The 25,736-nt window shown below is 43.1% G+C and overlaps 1 protein-coding gene across 2 annotated transcripts in view; it reads left to right on the forward strand.

Moving 5' to 3' along the window:
* The window catches only part of usp25 (ubiquitin specific peptidase 25), a 42,620-nt gene extending 21,250 nt beyond the window's left edge, over nucleotides 1–21,370 (forward strand). The window contains exons 6-26 of one of the 2 annotated variants that reach the window (XM_071898323.2): nucleotides 637–723; nucleotides 2,071–2,208; nucleotides 4,935–5,011; nucleotides 5,200–5,273; nucleotides 6,112–6,263; nucleotides 8,034–8,161; nucleotides 8,288–8,383; nucleotides 8,571–8,735; nucleotides 10,281–10,519; nucleotides 10,671–10,741; nucleotides 10,865–11,093; nucleotides 11,575–11,847; nucleotides 12,363–12,502; nucleotides 13,313–13,486; nucleotides 14,386–14,481; nucleotides 15,802–15,980; nucleotides 16,728–16,806; nucleotides 17,037–17,116; nucleotides 17,544–17,667; nucleotides 19,332–19,524; nucleotides 20,471–21,370. In XM_071898323.2, the coding sequence (XP_071754424.1) occupies nucleotides 637–723; nucleotides 2,071–2,208; nucleotides 4,935–5,011; nucleotides 5,200–5,273; nucleotides 6,112–6,263; nucleotides 8,034–8,161; nucleotides 8,288–8,383; nucleotides 8,571–8,735; nucleotides 10,281–10,519; nucleotides 10,671–10,741; nucleotides 10,865–11,093; nucleotides 11,575–11,847; nucleotides 12,363–12,502; nucleotides 13,313–13,486; nucleotides 14,386–14,481; nucleotides 15,802–15,980; nucleotides 16,728–16,806; nucleotides 17,037–17,116; nucleotides 17,544–17,667; nucleotides 19,332–19,524; nucleotides 20,471–20,643 (2,967 nt within the window). In that variant the 3' untranslated portion in view covers nucleotides 20,644–21,370. The remainder of the gene's footprint in view (nucleotides 1–636; nucleotides 724–2,070; nucleotides 2,209–4,934; nucleotides 5,012–5,199; nucleotides 5,274–6,111; nucleotides 6,264–8,033; nucleotides 8,162–8,287; nucleotides 8,384–8,570; nucleotides 8,736–10,280; nucleotides 10,520–10,670; nucleotides 10,742–10,864; nucleotides 11,094–11,574; nucleotides 11,848–12,362; nucleotides 12,503–13,312; nucleotides 13,487–14,385; nucleotides 14,482–15,801; nucleotides 15,981–16,727; nucleotides 16,807–17,036; nucleotides 17,117–17,543; nucleotides 17,668–19,331; nucleotides 19,525–20,470) is intronic. The other variant, XM_078286496.1, reaches the window with a different exon arrangement.
* The last annotated feature ends 4,366 nt before the right edge of the window (nucleotides 21,371–25,736 follow it).

Consider the following 25,736-nt stretch of genomic DNA (forward strand, 5'->3'; position numbering starts at 1 on the left):
TACAACAGGGCAAATAACAGCACTATGACCATAAAATTCAACTTGTGACAAGCATTAGGACTATCACACTCTAAAACACTGTAGTTATGAGCATGAAGAGCTCTTGTTAAGGCAGTTACAAGTGTGACATGTTGACCGTCTTAGGCCCCAGTATGTGCCATTCTGTTGTATGGGACAAACGTCATGTCAAATTCTGTCAATTTAATGTGGTCTTGCTTATAGGAAAACATACAGTACATACCCCATAGAGCATGACTTGAGACATTTTACAAATTGTTAGGATCCATTCTTCAACATGCACTAGCACTTATTTGAATACAATTGAAACGTTTAATACTGTTTTGCCTCCTTCCACCAAAATAGACTGTGGTGGGCAGTAGCGTTTTAAATTGGTGCTGCTTGCTGCATTGGAAGTACGCCGATTTGAAGAGTGGATCCTAACAATTTGTAAAAAGTCTCAAGTCATGTTCTGTAAAGTATATATTTGTCAGTGAGCAAGGCCACACCAAATCAAAGCCACACTAGATTTTTCAGTGGAGTTTGCGTGACGTTTTCTCATGCAAGACAATGGCACATATCTGGGCCAAGGCTGCCTTATCACGAGATGTTACTGACCTGTCTATTCCTCCCCTGCAGTCTCTGTTCAACCTGCTGGAGTTCCAGAGGCTGGTGCTCCACTACTCTCCCCCGGCCAGGGTGCAAGACCTGCCCCGCAACCAGAAGGTGAGACACCCTCCCATCCTCCCAGGTCTCCAACAGAGAAGGATGAAATGGCGATAGCTGCATCGCAGATTTCTTATATACTAATATAATCATTTCACTTATTTTCAACCTGGGCCTTATTTTTCTGACCCTGTGGGTGTGTATTGGAGAGAAACTGGAGGAACGTAAAGCTCGAAGTGAAGTAAGTGATTAAATTTTGAACACAATCAATCGTCATGATGGCAAAAACTCGGAAAGTAAGATCCAGGTTGAAAATAACTGGAATTATCCTTTAGGTCAGAGTGTGATCTCTTTTGATGCCAGTTCATCCGGTCCCCTGTGTGTGGGACTTTGTGTCTGCCCAGCTTACCTCATAGCAGCCCTAGCCTACCAGGGTTTTAGCCCAGAAGGCTTTAGCCCAGAAGGCTTGACCCTCTACAGAGAGCCATGAGCCACCAGGATGAAATAGATGTAGGATGTTAAGGCACCACTCAGCAGCTGTGTGATCCCACCCTTAGGTCACACAGGCTTAGCGTTGCCCCCTGACAGTCCTCTCAAATATTTGATGGAGCCTTGGCATTTCTCTACCAGCACACACATACACATGAAGAAGTATGTTTCAATTGCTGCAGGGGTTTCGGCAACTTTGAGCTGCTTAACTTGGCCTAGCCGCTGTCCACGTTACATTAGCACTCATAGTTGTCAAAATGTTGCCGTTTTCCCCTTCTTTCCTTACAGAGAGCTCACCATAGGGTTGGCGCCCTGTCACTAATCTGGTCTAAGCCTCTGCCGTGGCTGTATGGCTCGGGCAGTCATCTCTTGATCTCAGTCCCCTCAGTCTTAATCACTGACCATTTGCTTCCAACAGTGAGAGACTGCTAGAGCTTAGGTCCTAGTCTTGACATCAGCATCCCTGACTCACCAGCACAGAAAAACAGAAAAACAAGTGTTTTCTTATCGTGCACTGTTAACAAATCTCAGTATGGAGTGTTAAGTTTGACTTTGCCATACATCCTCGTTCTCATTATGGTCTTTATTAGCAGATCACTATGCTGGTATTGTTCAACTTTCTATAAAATGACCAATTTAAATGAAGATAATATAGAAACTGCCTTGAATACTGGCTACCACAATTTCCAAATCGCAATAGGCACAAAAATTTTCAAATTTGCAAAAATTGCAGCCCTACTACGTGTGTGTGTCACTGTGTGCATTAAACACACACCATGTATTATGATTACTATGTCATATGTTGTTCTGCTGTGACAATTGAATTTCTCTCTTGAGATAACGTACCTACTTAGCGATCTTCAGTGAGTCAATTACACCAAGTAGTTGTGGTAGAACTGTTTGCATTTCTCCAACCAGGAGCACAGGAACCTGCCCTTCATGCAGGAGCTGAGGAACCTCTTCTCCCTCATGGTGGGGTCCAAGAGGAAGTACGTGGATCCGTCACGTGCTGTGGAGATCCTCAAAGACGCCTTTAAGTCCAGCGAGTCACAGCAGGTAAGCCTCTTCCAACCATAAGCTAGGCGTGATTACATCATTACACTTAATAATGGCAGTGTCCAATGAGGAGAACATCAATACTGCGGTGGCGCTTTTAAGCAAGTGGAGAAGGGTGGTATACTGGTATGAGTGGGAAAACTTACTATAGGCTGTCAGAGTTTACGTTATATACAATTGCCGCCGCTGCTTCAGAATTTTATGAAATGTCATGAAGTCGCAATTACGCAACTCTGCAGAGGGCTTTTAATTTGAAACGATGGATACAGGAAGTGGCGACACGTGGCGACACCCGGCCGAGGTGAGAGGGAGAGAAAGAAGAGAAAAAGAAAGAGAAAAGAGAGAAAGGTAGATTTAACTAGCTAACGTTAAGTTAGATCAATTTTACATTCGCAATGTATTCTCTATTGATGTTCATGACCAACTAATTATTATTAATAATAATATATCGTGAAATAATGTTCCAGCTAACGTTAGCTAGGTAACGTTAAAGCCTCTGGAAATGTGGCTTGAAATAGTAAAAATGCATATATGATATCAAAGTTGAGTGTCACATTAAGCATCCACAAAAATCTGAGTGAAAATAAACGTTCATAACTATTAGAAAACCTAGTTAAAAAAACAGCTGATTTTGCTGTTTAGACCATTTCTCAAGACTGTGTGGGCGTGGCAGATCACGTTTTGATTGACATCTCCCTGGCTTCGTCTTCTTAAGAGGACTATGAAATCAACTGCTCCAATTCACAAACTTCTGTTGTACAACATACCGTAGGCAGTTCACTTAAGTTTCACAATCACAATTTAATTCATAACCAACCAAAATAATTAGTTCAGAGAGCTAATACTTTTAGTAAATACTCGATTGCAGCTGGCGGACTTTTAGATCGCTAACGCTTTTAGCATAACTCAATGGAGTTGAACATAGCGGAAATTAGCATCACAGCTAGCGGACTTTTAGATCGCTAACGCTTTTAGCATAACTCAATGGAGTTAAACATAGCGAAAATTAGCATCACAGCTAGCGGACATCTTCTATAGTTAGCTACATGCTAGTGTAGCAGACGGATTTCTGCTCTATCTGTTTCTTTTTCGCTCAACAACAAGTGACAACTGACGTGGATTTTTTTATGATTGGTTCGCGGAATTAATTGCGTAATAAATGTCCGAGCATAACCACGCCCAATTCAAACCCAATATCAGGAAAGTTTACAAAAACTTAAATGACAATATTTCGAATTTGGATTGAAATTAATTTCTAATACTTTTTAGATGCTTACTATTATGTACTATATATGTACTATTATGTACATAAGACCCTAAATTACATAGTTAGAAGGTTATTGTGGATTTGGGTTTCCAGAGGCTGGATTTGATTGATCACATTTGATTTGGAGCAAAAAAAAAAATTTGGAAAATGGGAAAAAAAACAAAAAACTTTGCCTTTTTTTCTGTTTTCCAATTTTTTTTGCTCTGAATCAAATGTTTTATGGTCACGATCCATCTCGTAGTTGGTTGGCTTGGTTACAGGCTTAAACCTCTTTATATAAGGATTTTCTGAAACGTCAATGGAGGAATGAATGGGAAATTCACTTCCTGGAACTGGAGCCGTTCAAAAGTGGGCGGTCACTGTTGAGCTCTATTACCTATTGATATTCACTCCGACAGCCGGCGTACTACGCGCGCGCACCACCCAGGTACAACAAAACCCTTTCCCCCCGCTGCTAAAAAAAATCCTAGAGGAAACACTGGCTGTACCTGTTGTTGTTTTTAAACTGTTGTTAATTGATGCATAGAAGTATTTAACAACAACAGCAACAACAGTAAATAAAGGTAAGTTTAAGTAGTGTCTCACAAGTTCTCTATGTTGGCAGTTCCTTTTTGTGAGTATTTTTTATTATATTAATGTTTCAATCAGTAGGGCAGCTACCATCTGACTTACGCGAACATAAATGATTCCATAAGAACCAGGTCTGTGAGGGTAGACCTGAATTGGTGACATCTGTCCCCCCTTTATCCTTTGGAAAACAAGCACTGCTTCATAGTTTTCCATTTGCATACACCTGATAGATTTAATACCTTTTCAACCCCTTTTTGTGTCTTGTCCTTTTGGTCGAGAGCTTGACCCCTCAATTCCATTATCGTTCTGCTGACTCGGCTCTTTCCATTCTGAGACGCTTAACATCCCATGTCTATAAATGTTAATCCCCAAACCCACAAACCCCCGCTGAACTCTGCAAAAAACAATATCGACCAGGAATTAGCCTGTGTGCAAATATCCTGTAATGTAATGCTCATATGATGAATGTCCCAAAACTGTCCCCGGCCCCTCTCCTTCCAATAGCAATTGCACTAATGTATCTGTGTAGGTTAACTGAGGTCAGCCCTCTGGCCACTGTACTCATCAGTCATGTATCTCCTCTGTGTATTAGTCAGGTTGGAGAGGCACTGACCTGAATTACAGGGCGGCATTGATGTCTATGAGAGAGTGGCCTCGGGGCCTGCAGGTTCCCTTTGAAGTTCAGCAATCTGTGAACTCCTCTGCCAAGACGAGTCATCTCATATCCGAACTTTAACTATATCAGCAAATGACAGACACAACACTGATTTAACTGAGCGCTTGCTCCGAGGCGTAGAAAAGTCCTGTAGTTTGACTCTGTGACCTCTGTGTCCCAAACGCAGCCCCGTAATTGGTCTTTATGTATGTATGTCTGTGCTTTGCCCAACAGCAGGATGTGAGCGAGTTCACCCACAAGCTGCTGGACTGGCTGGAGGACGCCTTCCAGATGAAGGCCGAAGAGGACAGGTAAGCACTGCTCCGCTATGCTAGCACTGAGGAGAGAATGGACATAGGAAATAGACACATGCGTGGTGGTTTTAGTGTGCAAAACGGAAAATGAAATGAGCGTTATTTGCGTGGCTCTGAGGCAGAGATGCCCTCTTTAAACAGCTGTGGCTTGTGCATTTGTGACCTCCTCTTCTTTTTTCCGTCAGGGAGGGTGAGAAGCCAAAGAACCCCATGGTGGAGCTTTTCTACGGACGCTTCCTGGCTGTGGGTGTCCTGGAAGGTGAGATGAGGTGGAATGGTGTTAAAACACAAACCGATAAGAGTGAGAGAAAGTGAGGGATATCGAGAGAGAGAGAGAGGCTTAGCATGGCCTCGACGCAGCAGCCAGAAAGCAAGCGAGTCCTTGCCCCCGGTAATGAAAGGTGACCTTGTTTTAATGAGATGTGGCCCATGTAAAAGAGGAAGAGGGCAGCTGCATTGATCGCGGAAGACCTTGACGGCTGATTGACATTGCGCTTATTATGCATGACAATACTGGCCCAGAGCCACCGAAAGCTGGGCCAGCGGACACTTCTGCTCATAAAATGACCTTAATGCCTCATCTGCATGTCCGCTAACAACTCCCCTCCGCCCCTTTTTATTTTTTGACTTCTCATCAGTACTTGATACAAAGAGGTCTGTGCTGCTGTTAAAGTGGTCATGATGAGTGAGCGACTGCTGAACTAGTGAAAATCAGCTTGGATGCAAACGAGTGTGAAATGGCTCCTATTATTGCTTTTTCTCTCAAGCGCTCTGCCTTTCCAGCTCTTCTCTCACGCCTGACCCATTTCTCCCCGGGCCTATACATATGGTGCTCTCCATCTCTCTCTCCTTCTTCCTCTCACTTTCTCGTCTCTCTCTCGCTCTCTCTCTCACTCACTGTGGGGACACAGCTCTAAGGAGTAGGTTGCATAATAGGGAATGCAACTGCCTCTAATAGGTACACACTGTGCTTGTTCTCAAAGTCTCTTTCAATTAAGTCAACAATTATGACAATCTGTGTGTCACTCCATGGGTGCTCATCTGTTCATCGCGATCCTTTTTGTGTGTGTGTGTGTGTGTGTGTGTGAATTCTTCAGGTAAAAAATTTGAGAACACAGAGATGTTTGGGCAGTACCCCCTGCAGGTGAATGGCTTCAAGGACCTCCATGAGTGTCTCGAGGCAGCAATGATTGAGGGCGAGATCGAGTCCCTGCACTCGGCAGAGAACTCTGCCAGGTCCGGACAGGAGGTCAGTGCCAAGATGGGCTGAGATGCAAACACAGTGGTTATGTTTCCATCCAACTATCAGGCGAATTTTGAGCAAACTTATTTGATATGTTGGAAAAATTTAATGTGAATTAAGTGTGTATCCCACAGCTAGTAAGCGAGTAAATAGGCTTCCTGAACGTAGCTAATGCAAGTGAAGTCAAAAACACTGAGAGAATGAGAAAAATGGAAAGGATCTGAAAACAAATTGAGAATTATATTTTTTGGACTTGACTAATTTTGGCCAATGTTGTTTTCATCCAAAGATGAAAACAAAGAAATGCATTTGGTACATGGCCATACAACCACAAAAGAGACTTATACATGGGAGTGACAGTGTATGTGACATTTCTAGGACAACGTGGTGGACAGATATTCGAAAGACAGTTGGCAACGATGAAAAAAATGCTATATCAGTATTTATTTGACAAATGCATTTCCATAAAATCTGTTGTGCGATATTGAAGAATTTTTTATCAAAATTTGTAATTTACATTGAGCTTTTCTTATTTGATGCATCATAATTGCCATGAAAATACTTGGATGGAAACCGACCTAAAGAAACATTTGCATTAGTAATATGCATATGTTTATGCATCTTTGTGGTGAGTGTGCCATGGAAATGATTTCACAATAGCACAGTGGCAAACCAAGTACAAATTACTGAGGCTCAGTAACAAATCAAAAAGTCACAGTTATTTACTCTTCCACAAAGGAGTCATCAGTCACCCGCTACCAGCAGCACTTAAGAGAAGACATTGGTGTTAAATAATTTGGGATTGTGTGGTGGATCCTCTCCACAGGGTTGACCCCCCCTTTCCCCTCAGTGACCCCCCTGCTAGTCTGGGTTTGACCTCTGGTTAGCTGTAGCCTTGCCCACGCTGTCCCACAGCAGCTGTGAGCAGCTAATTACCAGGCCAGTACACAGATGGGCATGGCACCCAACCCCCTGGAATGAGCTAGAAGGAGGGAGAGAGAGAAAGACGGGGAGAGAGCATAAGAGATAGAGTAAGAGCGAGGCTGCGTTCACGTCATATGGGAATAACCATCAATGTGAATTGATGCTCAAAAGCAACAATTTAGATGTAGAATTACCATGTTTGAAGTTTTCTGTAGACTGGTGAGTTATTTAGTACCCAAATATAGAAGAAATGACAAAAATAATGGGGGGCTGTGCTGAAGAACTGTGTGTTCTTTCCATGGTGTCCAGACTCAGATACACTGTGATTTATGTGTTTGTGTGCCTCTCTTCAGTGGTGAAGAGAGGCTTGGGTCTCAGCACATAACCTGGCTGTCACAGTGCAACTAGGCCATGTGTGTGTTTGCCAGATAACATTAATGTTGTTGTAATGTCTCAGGTGTCCGTCCCTCTACTTCTATTATGAACACACTAACACAACAGCAACAAATCTGGTTTAGATGTCCGAAGCAGTAGTTTTTAAAGTGGGGTCCTCAGTAAAATGAGAAATAGTATAATTTTGTTGTATTTTAATTTACTATAAAATGATTAGAGAATGTATAAGGACTCTTTTAATCATAGGTTTTATTCTCACTGCTATTGTCTCCCCACGTAGGCAGTTATACAATTCAATACTAATTCAACGACAACAATTCTCCTAGACGGAGGTCCCTGAATCTTAGGAAATGAGAATCCACATGTTTTCGAACCCCTGGTCTAAAAGGAACATGTTCTAATTCATTCTAATGTAATGTATAAGTAAATAATCTCTATGAACATTTTATTTTCTTTCAGCACTGGTTCACTGAACTCCCTCCTGTGCTGACCTTTGAACTGTCCAGATTTGAGTTCAACCAAGCACTGGGACGACCTGAGAAGATCCACAACAAGCTTGAGTTCCCCTCTATGCTTTACATGGACAGGTGATGTAAATCTTAGCACTGGTCATCAGTATAAAAGAGGGTGTTAGATAATCCATTTCTCTCTGCTGTAAATGACACTTGGTTTCCTTAAGCCTGAAGCCCCAGCTCTGCTCTGTGTGCTGGCAGGTACATGGACAGGAACAGGGACATCACCAGGATCAAGAGGGAGGAGATCAGGAGGCTGAAAGAGCATCTGACGCTGCTCCAGCAGCGACTGGAGAGGTACAGCATGCCGGCCAACGCCCGTTTACTTAGCTAAGGTCAATAAAGCTTTCTAATATAGCCATGGGAATAATTTCTCACTCTGACCGTGCCCTTCTCTGTCTCTTCTTCCTCGTTATTCCCTCTTTCCTTTTATCTCTCTCCCTCTGCTTTCCTCTCTCTCTCTCTTTCTCTTTCCCTCCCTCAGGTATCTGAGTTATGGCTCGGGCCCCAAGAGGTTCCCTCTGGCAGATGTCCTCCAGTATGCCATGGAGTTTGCCTCCAGTAAGCCAGTGTGCACTTCCCCTGTGGAAGACATTGACACATCAGCGCCCCCCGGTGGCACAACAGGGCAACAGCTGCCCCCACCAAGGCAAGTTGCGCAATGGACACCACCCCCTTTTTATTTTCACTGCTTTTCCTCCCCCTCCATCACTCTTCTTGTTTCAGGAACTAGGAAGTAACTGGGAGGAGATGAGAGAGGGAGGGAAAGAGAGGAGGAGCAGAGGAGGGTGATGGGATTACATGTGCCTCAGTGTTATACCTGAGACATCAGCTGAGTATTCAGGCAAATTAATGAATAAGCTGAGCGGCCCTACTTAACCATGATTTTGTTTACCTCTTAGAGAGATAGAAAGACCAAATATGTTTGATAAAAACATTTATTTTTAATTAATAGTAATTAAATAATAATAATGAAATGTATTTCTTCTCCTAAGCAATATCGTTTTTGAACAGTAGCTAAACAACATGGTTGCTTTGTGACACATATGCACTGCTATTATCAGTTATGCAATCATGTGTGTTTATTTGTTATTTTACAATGGCTTTGACGGATTTAGAACTGAAGACCGGCACTATCAGTTTTATCAGTATACAGTGTAATTTTATCAACTTTAGAGTAATTGAATCTTGAAGGTTTATAGTTTTATCAATATTTTCAGAGATTTCTATTTTTCACTGAAGGGCTAAGAACAAGTAAAAAGTATTTTTTCCATTCCAGGTATTAAAAATGCATACATGTGCAGTGGTTCTGTATAAAACTCGTAGGCAGATAGCAAGGAGCATGAAAAGTAATTGAATGCAACACGAAAAAGAAACACACAATGAAAACATGGTATACAGTATTTACATGTGTTTTTAAGTTCAGTTTGCCATTCAAATGCAGTGTGAGTGCATTCAAAGTGCTATTTTGTTCGGGGTATGTACTGTTTTGGGGAATAGAAGTAGGAGAGGTTGCTCAACTCAGGAGAAGAAATAAAAAAACACCCTTGTAGATGCAAGTAGTCTGAGCAGAATTTACCATGATTGGACTTGCCCACAGTCAGCGCTTGCCTGTGACTTAAAAACATCCTGCAGTGCAAAGGCTAACCATGTCACAGATAAACAAGGCATGGCTGTCCACATCCTGAACAGCCAGAAAGCTAAAGCACCCAAAGGTGAACAGTCCATAACTGTTTTCTGGTACTTGTACCTCTTTATGTCCTATTAAGTATTGGGTAAAATGGGATCAGACCTCTGTGTCATGGAGGAAAGCAGAAGGTAGGTGAAGAAAGGACTAATGATTTTTGGACTAATGGGTCAAGGTGAGGTCAGTTCACTTTGAATTGAATCACTTTAAGATGTGAAGTGTAACTATTTGTAAAGGATAGAACATTCACTCAATAGGATATATGAGCCCTTTTAAGAAAATGGCTTTTCAGTCAGTGGTTTGAAGTACATTTACTTCCTGAATCGGTTGAGTTGACAGCGCTTTGACCCCCAACCCGAATAGACGCACGCTGTGTGATTCAGTATGTCATTGTTGTACCATAACTTCAAGCTGCTAAGTGGTAAGTACTGGAACATTGAAGACCATAAAAATAGTGTTTTGCTTTTTTTAAATCCCACGTCCTGCGCTGTGTCTCTGATCCTGCAGCACAGCCGAGCAGAGCTCCTCGGTTCCCCCAGAGGGCTCGGCCCCGGCCTCGGGCCCCGCCACGGCCCCCGCCGCAGCCCAGCAGCAGAGAGTACCCATTCATAAGCCCTTCACCCAGTCCCGGCTGCCTCCCGACCTGCCCATGCACCCTGCCCCACGCCACATCACCGAAGAGGAGTTGAGGGTGCTGGAGGGCTGCCTGCATCGCTGGAGGAGCGAGGTGGAGAATGACACCCGCGGTAGGACTTCCAGCCTCCCATATGCAGCCCTTTATGTTTGTCACTTGTGGAACCTTGAGCATGATTTACTTGCCCAACACATACTCATTGGGCAAGGGTAGCATATAAGATGAGCCTTAGTAACAGTTCATAATGGTTGTCTTCCCTCCAGATCTACAGGGCAGCATATCCAGGATCCACAGAACCATTGACATGATGTACTCTGATAAGTCTATGATGCAGGTGAGCAGCAGCCTTTTCTGTGTTTGTCAACAAAAACAAACAGCAAATATGTAGTTTGAAAGGCCACATCAACCTCTTTGTTATTATTTTTCAGCATTTAAAATCTCCTCTCTGTGGTTCCAGGTTCCATACCGGCTTCATGCGGTGCTGGTCCACGAAGGCCAGGCCAACGCAGGCCACTACTGGGCCTACATCTACGACCCACACCAGCGCCGCTGGATGAAGTACAATGACATCTCCGTCACCAAGTCCTCCTGGGAGGAGCTGGTCAGGGACTCATTTGGAGGCTACCGCAATGCTAGCGCCTACTGCCTCATGTATATCAATGACAAGAAGCCCTTCCTCATAGAAGGTACACATGGAGTAAAGATTAGTGCAGTAGTATGGTTCCTATATTTCAGATTTGATTATTATTTTACAGACTTATTGGTGATTGCATAATCTCATACCTTCAAAAACGAGGACACCTTAATTGCTTCGACTGTGAGCTTCTTGGTGAATTATCAGGGGAATCAAATATCATTGATTTCCAATGTTCTTGTCATCCTTTGGCTCAATTAAATCAAAGTAGTTAGCATAATTTCACCCAGAGAAAGTAAACTTAACTGCCATTTTTTTTCCTGTAGGATAACTCGTAGCTCAGAGCTGCAATTGAACAAGTCATATTCAAGCTGATTAGAGGGGGTGATAACAAAAGTAACCATTTTTTGATCGGTAACTGTAATACTAGACTGGAAAAAGCAATAATATTGCAGTAATGCTTTGCTAACCAACCATACTTGTTATTAGGCCTAATATGTTCTGTCCACTGTGCTCCCCTTGTGTCTGTGCAGAGGAGTTTGATAAAGAGACGGGTCAGATGCTCAGCGGCTTGGACAAGCTGCCTCCAGACCTGAAGCAGTATGTGAAGGAAGACAATGAGCTGTTTGACAAGGAGATGGAGGAGTGGGACGCCCTGCAGGCCCGCAAGGCCCAGCAAGAGAAGCTGGCGCTGGCCGCAGCGGCTGCTGCTGCTGCCGCCGCCGCCTCGGCAGCATCCAGCACCTCCACCTCGTCCTCTTCCCCTCAGCCCATGAGCATCGAGTCCAGCCCTCCAGACAACGCAGGTCAGGGTCACAAACTCAGGGGCACCGAGTAGGGATGCAGAGCAGAATGCTTAATTGGAAATCAATAGTTGGTAGGCAGATCAGCCCAGGGAAAAATACTTGTATGGTCCCCAAGAGTATGATGTAAAGAATGAGGAACTGACCTTGAAATACTGGCATGCAGGCTTACAGCTATAATGCTCTGTCTGCTGTTGTATAACATATATCACAGGAAAAGTCCTAACTAAAAGATTGAAAGTCGTGTGCAGATGAGCTTAGATGTTCACCATGCAGCCCACATCACACATACGTATACTGTATTGTGGCCTATATTTTTGTTGAATTATGGTGGACAAACAGTATGACATTTGGCTGGATTGAGCCCTAATTAGGCAGTGAAAGTCCGAGGTTGTTAGCTTTCTCAGAGCACAATGAGCCAGAAACTCTGTCTGCGACGGCAACATTGGTCCTTTGTGTGTTTGGGAAATGTTGCATGCATTCCACATTACTTTATCGGTGTTGTCGTCGTCCTCCAGCACCCCAGCAGGAGCCAGAGTACATGGAGCAGCCGTCACCCACAAATGACTCCAAGCACCTCCAGGAGGACATGGAGAGAGCCATCTCCAAGGCTGCTGCTGAGCAGGAGGAGAGGAGCCCCGAGGCGTTGCTGAACGCTGTGTGTAAAACATGCAAACACACACAAAGACACACACACGCACACACCTGTCTTTTTTCCACCTGTCAGTTTGTTGACATTAAGCCCAATTTCTCCATCTATGTGTTCTCACTTCTTTATTTATTTTTTATTTTTTTGGTGACCACATAGTACCAAAATTCTTTCCCCCTCAAGCAGCTGAAGTCATGGGATACTTTGCTAGAAGCGCAGTCAGGAGTAATTGTTTTACATAAGTTTTCATTTTATTCATTAAATGTGGTGTAAACTGTCATCTTGGCTCCCAAACATTGAATATTTAAGTATTACTACAACAAAGTTATTTCCATCTCTGTTTCGTGGCTGTTCAAGCTTTTCCAGCGGTGTCTTTCCCTCCATGCTTAAGTAAATGTGCTACTACTACCTTTAGCAGCCTGCTACCTTGCTGGCTAGAGCAGCATTCAAGACCAAGGCAACAAAATAAATGGAGCTAGTGCGCTCTGTGACCAAAATCAAACTAATGGCAAAGTCACTAAATCAACATGTATCTTGACCTTTTGTGAAATGGTATGCAAGACAACTTTATTTAGACTAACAAAAAATTCTTCTGGTTGTGTAATAATTAAAAGAAAATAACATCAGAGCCTACAAACTCCGTTAGTTAGTCTATGAAACTAATTTGTGAAATGACAACTAAGCCATCTCAAAACCCCACGATGTAGCGTTCAGACATAAGATGAGGTTTCAAAACGGTTTTCCCTCCGCGTTTAATGTTCCATGCCTTTCTGTCTGTCCTCTACCTGTCCTGTCTCATCTGTCCCATTCTCTCCACAGTCTCCTCCCCCTCTCCCTTCCCCCCAGCCCGAGGTCCAGGTGAACGCCTCCTCCACCCCTCCTCCTGACCTCGTCACGGAGGATGAGGCCCCTGGCCAGCGCACGGTAGAGGTGGCCATCCCTCACGTGGGAACCTTTGTCATTGAGTCAGAGGAAGGGGGGTATGACGATGAGGTAGCTCTCGCCCCACCAAGTCTTCTCTCCCTATTGTGCTGAGAAGTCAATGCCTGTTTGATATGTGGAGTAAGAGCATCACTGCTCGTTCTACTGGCTCTTTAAAAGATTTTTCACACCTGAGAAAATCCTACGCCTTATGCTGACTGACGTCAGGATTGGCTTGAGGCTGACCGTCACCCAAGTTTTAAAAGGCCTGTGCTTGAAACCGCAACAGAATAAAATAGGCCTTTTGTTTAGTCTACCTGCAAAACTCCTGTGTGAAAAGTCTTGAAAAGTCTCCTGAGCCAATCCTGCATCTTGGCACAAAGGCATATTGACCTCTTGACAGAAAGCTCAGCTGTGCTTCTTCACCCACATCACTCTTTGAAGTGAACAAGGCCAAGGCCACGGCCACTTTAGTGACTTGAGGAACGTTAAGATGTTGTCCATTTGAGACCTAACTTGTGTCAGCATACACACTGAAATGCATCTAGTTCTATTGGTATTGTGGGTTGCACAGATTTCACGAAGATGTAATAGAAGAGTAGCTTGATATCTGCAGTAGTTTTAAGTCGGTGTGTACAGAGTATGGAGCTGCTGTTGTACAGTCAATCTAGCCTGTCTCCTTGCACCATTAGCTGGCTGTGAGCCATATTACACAGCCTTCATATGGCTGCCTTGGTTTTTACACATTATCCTTGTTAGGATAAAGCATTGTGCCATTGAACTGACTGGCTGTGTCTCTCACAGTTGTGTCACTCTAACCATTGCATGGACTGCTGAGTGATGTCTGGCATGCCCTGACTATGGTATGCCTTATTGTAGTGCTTCAAAGCACATAACAAAGTGTTTGGCCTTGCTTGGTTTGTCCCAAGGATCTGTTGTCTTGTTTAACACAGTTCCCCCTTCTTGGGCAGGCAATGATGACCCCAAACATGCAGGGTATAATTATGGCCATTGGCAAATCCAGCAGCGTATATGAAAAGAGTGGGCCTGAGGCGGCCTTCTTTAAGGTACACCACCCCATCTCCCCCTCTCCTTTCTCCTCTCCCTCTCCACCTTCATCCACCCTTCCTTTGATATGTCACTCATTTCTTTGTCTTTTCTTTCTATTTATACTTAGTGCAGAAGTGAAGTAAAGCTCGCACTAAATTAGCACAAACCCTCCTAAACACAAGGAGCTTAAACCGTTTTTCAAACTAGTATAAGTCAGTCTGTCGGTTGGTATTCAAAATAACTGAACTGCACATGTGCCATTGCTGGACACCGCTATAAAGACTCTGTGAGCCAGATTGCTGCATCACTTTGAGTTTAGCTAGCTCGGTTGGTAAAGCATAGGTTTGCCACGCCAGACATCTTGGGTTCTAATCCTGAGTTAGTCAATTTAGCACCAAGCTGGTTACAGTTTATCACGAATTACGTCCTTGTTTTACAGCGATGGGGAGGATGATGGGGATTATGATCACATAAGGTGTTGTGATTATGATTGCTTTTATATTAAAAGGCTTATATGATGTTGGTAAATAATTATTTCCTGATGGTTAATGTTGTCAGTAGCTTAATCCAACATGTATTGAATTCATATGACAGTGTTTGGACGGTTTGCTTATGAATCTTGTTGTAGTATATACATGACAGGCCTGTCAGTACCTTGCAGGCCATCTGGATCTCATGAAATCACATTTTATTTTGCAAATCTGAGCTCCTGAGCTCCAGATGTCTTGCAAAAGTATATGTCTAAAATGGTAAGCGTGTTGCCCAAATCATTCTGCTTTGAGACATATTGTTGTCATTTTAGTGAATCAGCTCATAGCTATCTGCCCAAGTTTTTGTCATGTGCAGACAGAAAATCTTTACCACATTTCCATTAACATCAGTCTGAAATTACATCTATAACTGATGCATCTGTGCTCATCTGATTGTTTTGCTATAAAGTTTGTGAAACACATTTCAATGCTAGCCATAAAAAATCAACTTGTGCCATTGCAGATAATACGCCTAGTGGTTTGCTTTGTGCTTTCAGAAGTTTTCAGATCCCTTCCAGCAGACTGGTGTGTTACACATCAAAAGCAGTGAGAAGGGGATTGATATATACTTAATAAGATAATATCCTGATTAAAAAAGCAGCTCACAGGGGCCCTAATGTCACACCGACAATTATATCCACAACTCATTTAACCGTGATATGAAATCCAGCGCTGGTTACCTTTTTAATTAAGTTCTTGACTGAGGAGGAGCTGAATAAGCAGGTGCAAGTATGCATGTCCGTACCGCCTCGACCTCAATCAGAGTTCTTTATCTGTCCCTTCGTCCCTCTTTCTCTCTCTGGTCAGGCCATAAAGGTGGAATACACTCGTCTGCTGAGATTCGCCCAAGAGGACACGCCTCCGGAGAATGACTACCGGCTGCAGCACATCATCGTCTACTTCATCCAAAACCAGGCGCCCAAGAAGATCCTAGAGAGGACTCTGCTCACGCAGTTTGCTGACAGGAACCTGGCCTTCGATGAGAGGTAGGCTGGACTCCGCACCTTGCCGTTAGCAAGTATTTATCATGTGCCTTTATGTATATTTATTCAGAGATATAAAACATGATACACCATTCAGTGGGCACTTCTCTTCAGATTGTCAAAGACTACCCCTAATGCATCAGGCTTGGTCATTTACATAGGATCAACTTCCCAAAATCACCAGCAGAGGGTAGCAGAGACCTTGACTCTGACAAGTCTGAGACAGTCCTGTTGGCTTGCCGTCAGCTGCAGTCTGATAATGTCTCATCTGGTCAGTGCATTTTTGCAGCAAATCCTTACTGATGAGCATTGCCTCCACCTTTGTACAAACGCACATCTGAAGAGACACATATCCACTAATGACATTTTTTATACTGCTAGCGAATATCAAGATTCCTTCCCTATTAACATACCGATTCTCATGTCATTAGGGTATCAAGTGCCCCTTACTATCTCTAAAAACTTTTCAACTACGCTTGTTGGCCTCAATCCATATTCATGAGTGAAAAATTGATTTCTCCCTTCTCCTCTATTTTGAGCAGGATAATTAGATTTATGTGTGCATGTGGCCTCAATAGGAGCCTCCGGAGGAGTGTTTCACTTCTCCTCTCAGCACTAAAGAGTGATTCATTAGGCCATGTTAAGGCCTAGGGGCAGGGTGGACCGTTTCATCTGGAGTACCTCGCAATGACTCACCATCTCATCACTAACGCCAGTTCCTCTTCCTATCTCCCCGCCTCCCGCCCCCAGATGTAAGAGCATTATGAATGTGGCACGTGCCAAACTGGACCTAATTAAGCCCGAGGAGGTCAACATGGATGAATATGAGGTCAGCAATACTGTGTTCTGGCTTTTATTTATCTAAAATATCAAGAGTTTTGAGTCCTTTTCAGGCTGGCATTAAGATAGGATTACAAAATGACTTTGCCGTCTTTGCCTTTGCTGTGAAAAACTTAAAAATAAAAATTGCAAGTAATACTTTAAATCAGTTTTACACATCCCGTCTGGGAACTTCAGAGAGCTCCTTTTCATTAACTTTTGTTCCGTACCTCTTATCAGATGTGGCATCAGGACTACAGGAATTTCCGTGAGACAACCATCTTTCTGATGATTGGCTTGGAGCTCTTCCAGAAGACAAAGTACGGTGACACCTTGCCAGCGCTCTTCCTAATATTTAATGTCTTCCAGGAACACTTGACTTTGTTATTCTCCGCCTATCTTGTTAGAGATTTTCTGTGCTATTGCATAAGAGTTAAATATTATTAACAATAATTGTTTGCATGTTTGATTTACTTTGAGTATTCCCCCTCATCTGGGGCAGCCAATGAATCTTCAAAAGTCACCTGCAGAGGGCAGCAAATATATGCAACCCATTTCTAGCTGGATCTAAGTCTGGTATAGGACAAGATGGTTGCACATGTTCACTGAATTTATCAAGTTTATTTTGTTTATTTCTTTTTTTAAATTGTTTCACATCACAATGTACTTTTGGCCAAGTTCTCAGTACAGTTGTAAATATTCAGTATAATATCTGAGTTTTCTGTGTGTGCATCTCCTCCTGTCCAGTTATGTGGAGGCCCTGATGTATCTGATCTACTCGTACCAGTACAACAGGGAGCTTTTGTCCAAGGGGCTGTACAGAGGTCATGACGAGGAGCTTCTTGGTTATTACCGCCGCGAATGTTTGTTGGTGAGACGACACACACAGTCACACAGCATCTAGATCGCTGCTTTGTTTGAACGACTTCCAATCTCGACTGAAGTTAGCGGATTCTCATGTTGTTGCAAACTCGCATCCGCAGCACAGAGTACAGCAGACCAAAATGACTAGCTTACAGACCCGAGCAAGATATAATGATAAAACATTGACCTATTTAATTTATACAGTTTTGACAGGCATGGTCATATGTCTACAATTAAAGAAAGTGATTACAAAGGAGGCATTGCCAACATACAGATTCTGTTTTGAAACGGAAACCTTTGTGTCCAGCGGTTCTTCCCTGTGATCCTAGTCTCCTTTTTGTAACTCCCTTTTCCTCTGTATCAGACTTCCTCTGCTAAAATGACTCAGCGAAACAACGCCAGACGTTTCCCCTTCAATACTGAGCCATGGTGCTATAATCAAATTACTTTTGCAGAGATATTGCTTTGGCTTCCTTATGGCCCACAAAAGGTTCCGATGAACATTTTTCATCTGATACTGACAGATGAAAATCCTTTCAGTGTTCTGATGCGAGCCCCCTTTTCATTTAACTCCCACCAGGCTTCAGGCTGTGCTTAGGCATTATTGGTCAGGGCTGAGGGTATTTTGGTCCGATCAGCCTTGTACTGGTCTGCAGCGGTCCTGTTGCTGCTGCACTCAGTAACCTTACACCAGCATTGTGCTCATAATGTAATCATTGGAGTGGGAATAGGAAGCAGGAGGGCCAGCGAGTGTAAACACATTACCATGAGACACAACCGTGTCCTCGGCTAACCTCGAACCTCAGCTCTGCACAGCCGGATCGGCCATCTCAGATCTCCGGCCAGAACCTCTGGCTCCCTGCTCCGTCCGCTCAGCTGTTTACCTTCAGCTCTTGTTTTAATTGAAAACACTGCTAACATTGACACAGTTAATGTACTTGGATGTTTTGCAAATCCAGCCTTATAGCCAATGATTCCAGGCTAGCTTGCAAAAAATGGTTGTTTCCTCAGGGAGGAGGAGGTCAGGGAGTTTGTCTGTGACAGCAATGTGGACAAGAACAGGGATAGTGTCCACATTCATCAACAAGTACGTCAGGCCCCACATCAGTTCCAGCGGCTGTAGGCTATGTGACATTGATGATGATGTCTGTGGGATTACTAACAGCGCTGCTACACTTTAGCTATCTAGCACTTTTCTAATAACGGGGTATACAAACCGCTTTACAGACAAGCATACAAAGAGAATAAAAAATAAATACATATGATGAAAAAAACATAAGAAACATCACAGGATTATAAAGTGAACACAATCAAAACGGAATCTATAAAAATGTGTTTTTAAGAAGTGATTTAAAAGGTGGTACTGAATTAGTTATCCGAATTCCACCTTCTAGGGGCCCCGATGGCAAAATCTCACTCGGCTTTAGTCTTGAGTCTAGACTGAGGGACAGTCAGTAAGTCCATTCAGTCACATTTAGTCTTTAGTCTAGGGCCCAGCCTAAGGATCTCAGGCTGCAGTCCAGCTCATAGGCAACTAAGAGACGTAAAGTCACAAATGGACTTCTTCGGACAAATGTCAAAACTATACATCAGCTGTACAGGGAAATATTTTGCTTTCAGTAACTCAAAAAAGCATAGCTATTAATGAGTCGTCTGCGTCTCCCCCCATAGAAACTAAACGAGCAAGCGGCCGCCATGTTTGAGTCGGGGGAGGAGCCGGAGGTGACCACGGGGCTGGGCATCATGAACGAGCTGGTGGTGCCCTGCCTCCCTCTGCTGCTGGTCCACGACGCGGAGAAGGACCTGCTCGCAGTGGAGGACATGAGGAACCGCTGGTGCTCCTACCTGGGCCAGGAGATGGAATGTGAGTCCCTGAGGGAGAGGGAACACACTCGGCCTATTAGATATTTCTGGAGAGTTGAAGGCTCGGGTTACTAGTACATTCCCCCGTACCCCTGCCAAAGATCAGCAGAATCAGGCCACTGCGTAGTTCACAGATGACAGTCGCTAGGAGGGCGTGCAGGCTTCCTGCTTGTCCTGGAAAACCTGAAGATTTAAACACTGGCTTTTGCTTTATGTGGAAAAACAAAATTTAAATAATGAATTCAATGTCGGGACCTTGGGTAGCTTAAGAAATCGGATGATGATTGCAGGCCCTTTTCTCAAATCATTAAAAATAACATTTTTAAGCTACTTTTCAAAAATCTCTTCATGGAGGGAGAAACCCTCCTAGTGATAATTGCTCCCCTAATTAAAACCATAGCCTTAAAATGTCTAAAAAGATTACCAAAAAATATCTTTGGCTGCTTTTGACAAGTTTGAGTCGGTCCCATTGGCTCACTGTCAGCATATCGCCACATTAGCATACTTCAACCTTTTTCTGAAGTGCTGTAAATGAATGCAGAAGTCCTAGAATGTGAGAACTGTCAGATTGTCTGTCAAATTGCACTAAGATGTGTTCAGGGAATGCTCCTGCGTAATTATTTTTTGGTAGAAAACTGCTATTGAGATGAAGTAGCCTTTATCTTGGCAGTACGTCCCAGCACCAGTCCAAAGAGAAATAGTTCTTGGAGTTCCTGGCCTCTGTTCAGGAAACACTAAGCGCTATCACCCAGAATCCCTTTCATCGTATTTTTACAATCTGGGTTTCTTTGTGGAGCACGCCTTCAGACGGCGATATCGCAGCGAAAATATTTACCTTGTGATTTCTCTGTTTGAGGATCTGATTGTCAGTGCCATCGCGATGCCAGGCCCGTACAATGAATCGCTCACTCTCTTATCTTCCTGTCTGTCCCAACTTCTCATGGCAGCCAACCTCCAGGAGAAGCTGACAGACTTCCTCCCCAAGTTGCTGGACTGCTCGACGGAGATCAAAAGCTTCCACGACCCGCCCAAGCTGCCCACCTACTCCACCCTGGAGCTGTGCGAGCGCTTCGGCCGCATCATCGCCGGGCACAGGAGGGCGCCCGCCGAGGGCAGATGAGCTCGGAGGGGCAGCTAGACACCACCCGCCCCCCGCCCCTCCTGTATCACAGGCCCAGCCCTGGGCACAAATCCATGGACCTCTCTTAACCCATGCCTTCCTTTATAAACCCAGGGGTCACTCGCTTATAGCTGTTATTCCTCCGTTTCTCTTTTTGCTGCTATAGGTTTTATCATTATAAATATGATTTCACTTTTATTTTACGCAAAACGCGACAGAGGAAGGAGAAGGAGAAGGAAGGACTGTTGGGAGGAAAAAAAATAAATGAGCGAGGAGAAGTTACAAAAAAAAACATAGCAATCCTGCAGTGATTGAAAGCCAAGCACATTCTGCTTCAGCTTTGCAAAAAAAAACAAAAAACGAGGTTGAGGGTTTTTTTGTAGTTTTTTATTGTTGTTGTTGCTGTTTGGTTTAAGCGCCCCCAACCACCCACATAGCCCTTTCTTAAGCACCCTTCTCTGCGTGAAAAGGATCACCCTGCTGCTCTGCCACCAGTTTGGTACAGTATTATCACGTTTTTGTTTTATTTTTCTAAGGAAGTAAGGAAACGAGAGCCTTAAGATTTATCAGCGGCTCCGAGTATCTCAAGTGGGTCTCATGTCTTTGTGGACTGCGACAGAATGAGACGTTTTAAGTGCTGTGGTAGACGGCCATGGACACTCTGTGGCTTGTTAATAAATCGAGAGAATAAAATTTTATTTATGGCCCTTTTAGGCCAAATAAACAAGTGTTTTGTCTGATGTCTGTTGATTTTTACTTATGTATTAATCCATATTATCCTGTACTCACTGTACTTATTTTTATGATTTGACCTAGTGCAGTATTTCACCTTGGGACAGTGTTTTCATCTTGGGGCAAACATACTGTATATCTGGGGTGGGATCGTGAACGGTCAGTTAACGTGCCTTTAAGTCACATTCATTTGAAAGTCATCCCAGCTAAAGTTAGAAGTTGACTGTTGTCATCACACTGAGGTTAGCACACTGGAAAATGTTACAAATTAAATATTACTTTTTATTTAGGGCATTTAGCTGATGCCCTTATCCAGGGTGACTTGCAGTTAGCAGGGTAGGCAGGTGTTCAGTGTCTTGACATCTCTCTTGCTGGGATCAAAATTGAGACCTTCTGGTTACAGGATGGTCTCTCAAACCATTAGGCTACCCAGCTGCTCTAAGTTGGTTATTATTATGCAGGTTATTGGATACAGAAATTCATTACTGTGTTAATACAAACGCCAAAGCATACAGAATCTGGCCAAATGAATGAAAATGCAAACAAAGATTTTATGATGGCGACTTTGAAATGGAGTAATTTTTTTCTGACATGGTTTTGGACTACTCAGCATATGTGATGAAGGTAGAAAACACTCAGAAAGCCCCTCCAGAGGTTCAAATCATCACGTCTTGTTTATGTGGGTGTTGTCATCCTGGGGGGAAAAAAACACCACTCCCACCAAGGTGAAATGGATTCTAAGATGAAAGTGATCGTTCAGAATTGTTTGGGATTTGTCTGATGGATGACCGCTTTAATTGCAGTGCTAGGAAATTGACTCCACACTAAAGAACCACAAGAACTCACACTGAGGGAGAACTTCATGCTGGTTTGTCTTTTAGTTCAAGCCTATCCTGTTTCTTCTCTAGTTTGTTACTCTGATTTGGTTATTTCCACACATTGCCTGTTCTCTACCTGCCCATTATATTGTCATGACAGTGTTCACATTGTATGAGCTGATATTTTATTGACTTTAATGTGGTCATATGTTCAACATACTATGCCATCAAGGGCCACAAGTACAGCCTTGGAGCTATTTTGGAACTTTCTGTCGGTTAAGGTTGACCTAAAGGCTACAGAGGGAATTCAATATATTTCAGTATAGCTGCACGGATGGAGCAACTTCTCAGCAAGACAAAATCGTGAGTAGGAAAATGAATTAAATGGGTAAGTTAATTCACTTCAGCACTTAAAGAACGCCTACCACAAAATACTACCATGCATCCAATCCAGGTAGGTCAATAAGGCAAATAGAAGCTGCTATGACAAGTTGGAAAATTAGATTTTCATTACATCTTCATTCCATTATTTGTAGTTTTTGTCATCCTTAGCTAATGAAATGCATTAAGAAATTACACATGCTTTTTGAGGAAAGCAACTCAGCCCAGCCCACTCTTAACATTCCATCTTAAATTCAATAGTAAAAAGTATTCAATTTTCATGTAGTCAAAAATGCTTAATGTGCAATGAATTCAAAATTTATGAAACTCATAAAAAGCACCGGATTCTTCTCATTTTATTGTCCGTACTGCCTGGTAGGAGTAATTTCAAGCCAAGTTTACTCACAGCTGAATCCTGCTGCATATATAGGCCAAAAGGCTGTAACAGTGAGACATGTAGAGATTGGGGGGGTGTATGGGTTGCACATAAGACTCTTGTGGTTCCACGAAACCTATTTTAACACGGTGTGAGTGGTCTTAACAGCTCCGTTTAAGGCAAAACAGATTTTCCAGTTTCACCCCACTTTGCAGTGACCTGGTGCGACCTCTTGTGAATCTTTGTGCCCAGACAAGAGAAGCTCGGCCCATTCAAAGGATGTAGGGATATAGATTCAAGATAAGAGTATCATTTACAGGTTCAGCTCAGTTTGGAGCGGCGTAGGAGTGCGAAATAACACACTCTCCACTTTCATAATTTGAATAGGCAGAGAACATTGCAACACACTGACAAGCTGGCTGACAAATGCTCCCTCTTTCCGATGGCGTATAGCGTTTACGTCTGCCATCAACCTCGGACGAACTTGTATTGACAAGTTAGATTGCTTGTGCGTTCTATATGGCTCTTTCAGCAACGCTGTTGGACTGTCAGTTGACAGCCTGTCTGTTGCAATTTGTGTCAGCCTCCTTTGGCCTTTTTTTTTATTTTATTTTTTTATCAGTGATCGTTGGTGCTTAGCGTGGAAAAACCTAGCAGTGTTGCAGTTCTTGAAACACTTGAACTGGCGTCCCTGGCATGTATTTACATGTTCCAATTCAAGCTGCACTCCGAAAGATTTTTATGTAAAAGTGCATCTGTATTATCGGCCTAAATCATAAAGGGGGGCTGCAGTAGAGAAGAATTAAATTCTGGTGTTGGGTATGGGCTAGGGATGGGACGATATATTGAAATTCAATATATTGCAATACAAAAATGTGACAATGCGTATCGTTGGGAAGAAAAATGAATCGTGATATTGGCTCCATTTTATTCTGCTGTAGTAATCACAAATGAGACGCTTGACCATCACAGTTTCACACGCTCTCCATCCAAATTATATTATTTGCGCTTTGTAATGACATTCTGACTTAGACATTAACATAAATCTGCACAGTCATACTTTGTTATTATTGAACTTTTATTCATTCGATTTTATCGTGGTTATATTGAATCGTGAACCCCATATCACACACTGAATCGTGAGATGAGCGTATCGTCCCATCCCCAGTATGGACGAATCCAAACTTAAGGGTGAAATCCAAACTGTCTCCTAAACAGCTGCCAGTCAACACTCCGTCCAGAGAAAGCTGGACTCACCAACGTTAGATCTTTTCCCTCTCTCATCTTTTTGGTCTCAAGGCATCAAGATCCTTCCTTCGCTCGTCTCCTCCCCTTCATCTACACTGACTGAGGCGGATGTGACAGATGAAATCGAACAAGGCATCACGGCTGTTCACCTAGTTTCACCTTTTCGCTCTGTTTCATGGAGAGAGCGGGACAGTCCTGATGTTTTGTCCACTCAGTGTAGTGGAGCTTGGACCCTTCATTTCCATAGTGCAAGGCTTTCTTTTTTTTTATTTTAACGCCCTCTAGGTTAATTAAAATATAAGTCACTCTGTTAAAAAACAAACTATTGTCTTTGAATCCCTTTGGAGGGCTTTCTCCAAAACGAGGTGGTTTTCCAAGGCCAGACGGACTCTGCGACACGATCCATTTCCACGCTGATCCGTCACTGTGAGCGTCTAGACAGCGGGTGACACCTGATACACTGTCCCATCCCCAGCTGTGGTGGATCACATCTATCTGGAAATCAATGGCCTACCTCTCTGCTTCTGAGTATTTAACCGTCGTCATAAGACCCAACAAGTAATATGAGGTGGAGATCTATGTAAGATATGTTGTCCTTGTTTTATCCTCCGGCTTTCAATACCGACCATGTGTGTTGCGGTGTGTGTGTGTGTGTGTGTGTGTGTGTGAGAGAGAGTCTTGGGTTAACTCACAAAGCCATGAATATGTGATGACAGACACTGGAATGAAATTATTTATCTTATTTCAGCGTGCACACCATTGGTTTGGGCCGCAGAAACATAAAGGATGGTCTGTCCCGTCCAAAGACGAGTCCCCAAGCCAGTCTGCAACGATTTCTCAACATAACCATCTTTGAATTGACCCTTGATAGAATTGTCTAAATAGACCTTGTTGGCTTGCGCATGATTATGGGAAATTCATTATCATTATTGGCGATGGCACCCCCTCATTTTGCTCATTATTTTAATTGACTTTAAATAGGGCATGATGCCAAGTTCTGTGATGATTATAGACATAGTTGCATGTTTGATCCTGATGCACAGGCCAGATCAGTGGGTGGAACTGGTTTTGAAACAGCATCCATATTCAAAGCCTCTCCGTCCATTTCATGATCCATAGATGTTGGGAGGGAAAAAGTTCAGCTAAGAAAATCTGCACACCTCTCTGCCAAGTCAGTTTAATTGTACATGCAGTGAGTGCGGTGCTTATTGAAGAACTGTCCAAATAAGTTTGTTAAACTGTCACAGGGTTACATGCTCCTATACGCTTGATGTAAAGTATTATGGTCCAGGAAGTATACAGATATTGTATTCTTTAGTCTTTAGACATTTCACTGTTACAGCAAAACCAGAAATAGCACGGTTACAGGCAAAAATAGATGAAGGAATGAGGACAGTGCAATTTCCAAGAGATGCAGACGCTGAATAAAATGTACATAGGCTTAAATGAAAAATATGAGAAGAATATGAGAAATATGAAAATGACCATTCCATTCATTTATTTTAGATTCAATGGCCCCAAAATCTCAGCTGAAGTCA

This window comes from Centroberyx gerrardi, chromosome 11, assembly GCF_048128805.1.
Source record: "Centroberyx gerrardi isolate f3 chromosome 11, fCenGer3.hap1.cur.20231027, whole genome shotgun sequence".
Classification (NCBI taxonomy): Eukaryota; Metazoa; Chordata; class Actinopteri; order Beryciformes; family Berycidae; genus Centroberyx; species Centroberyx gerrardi.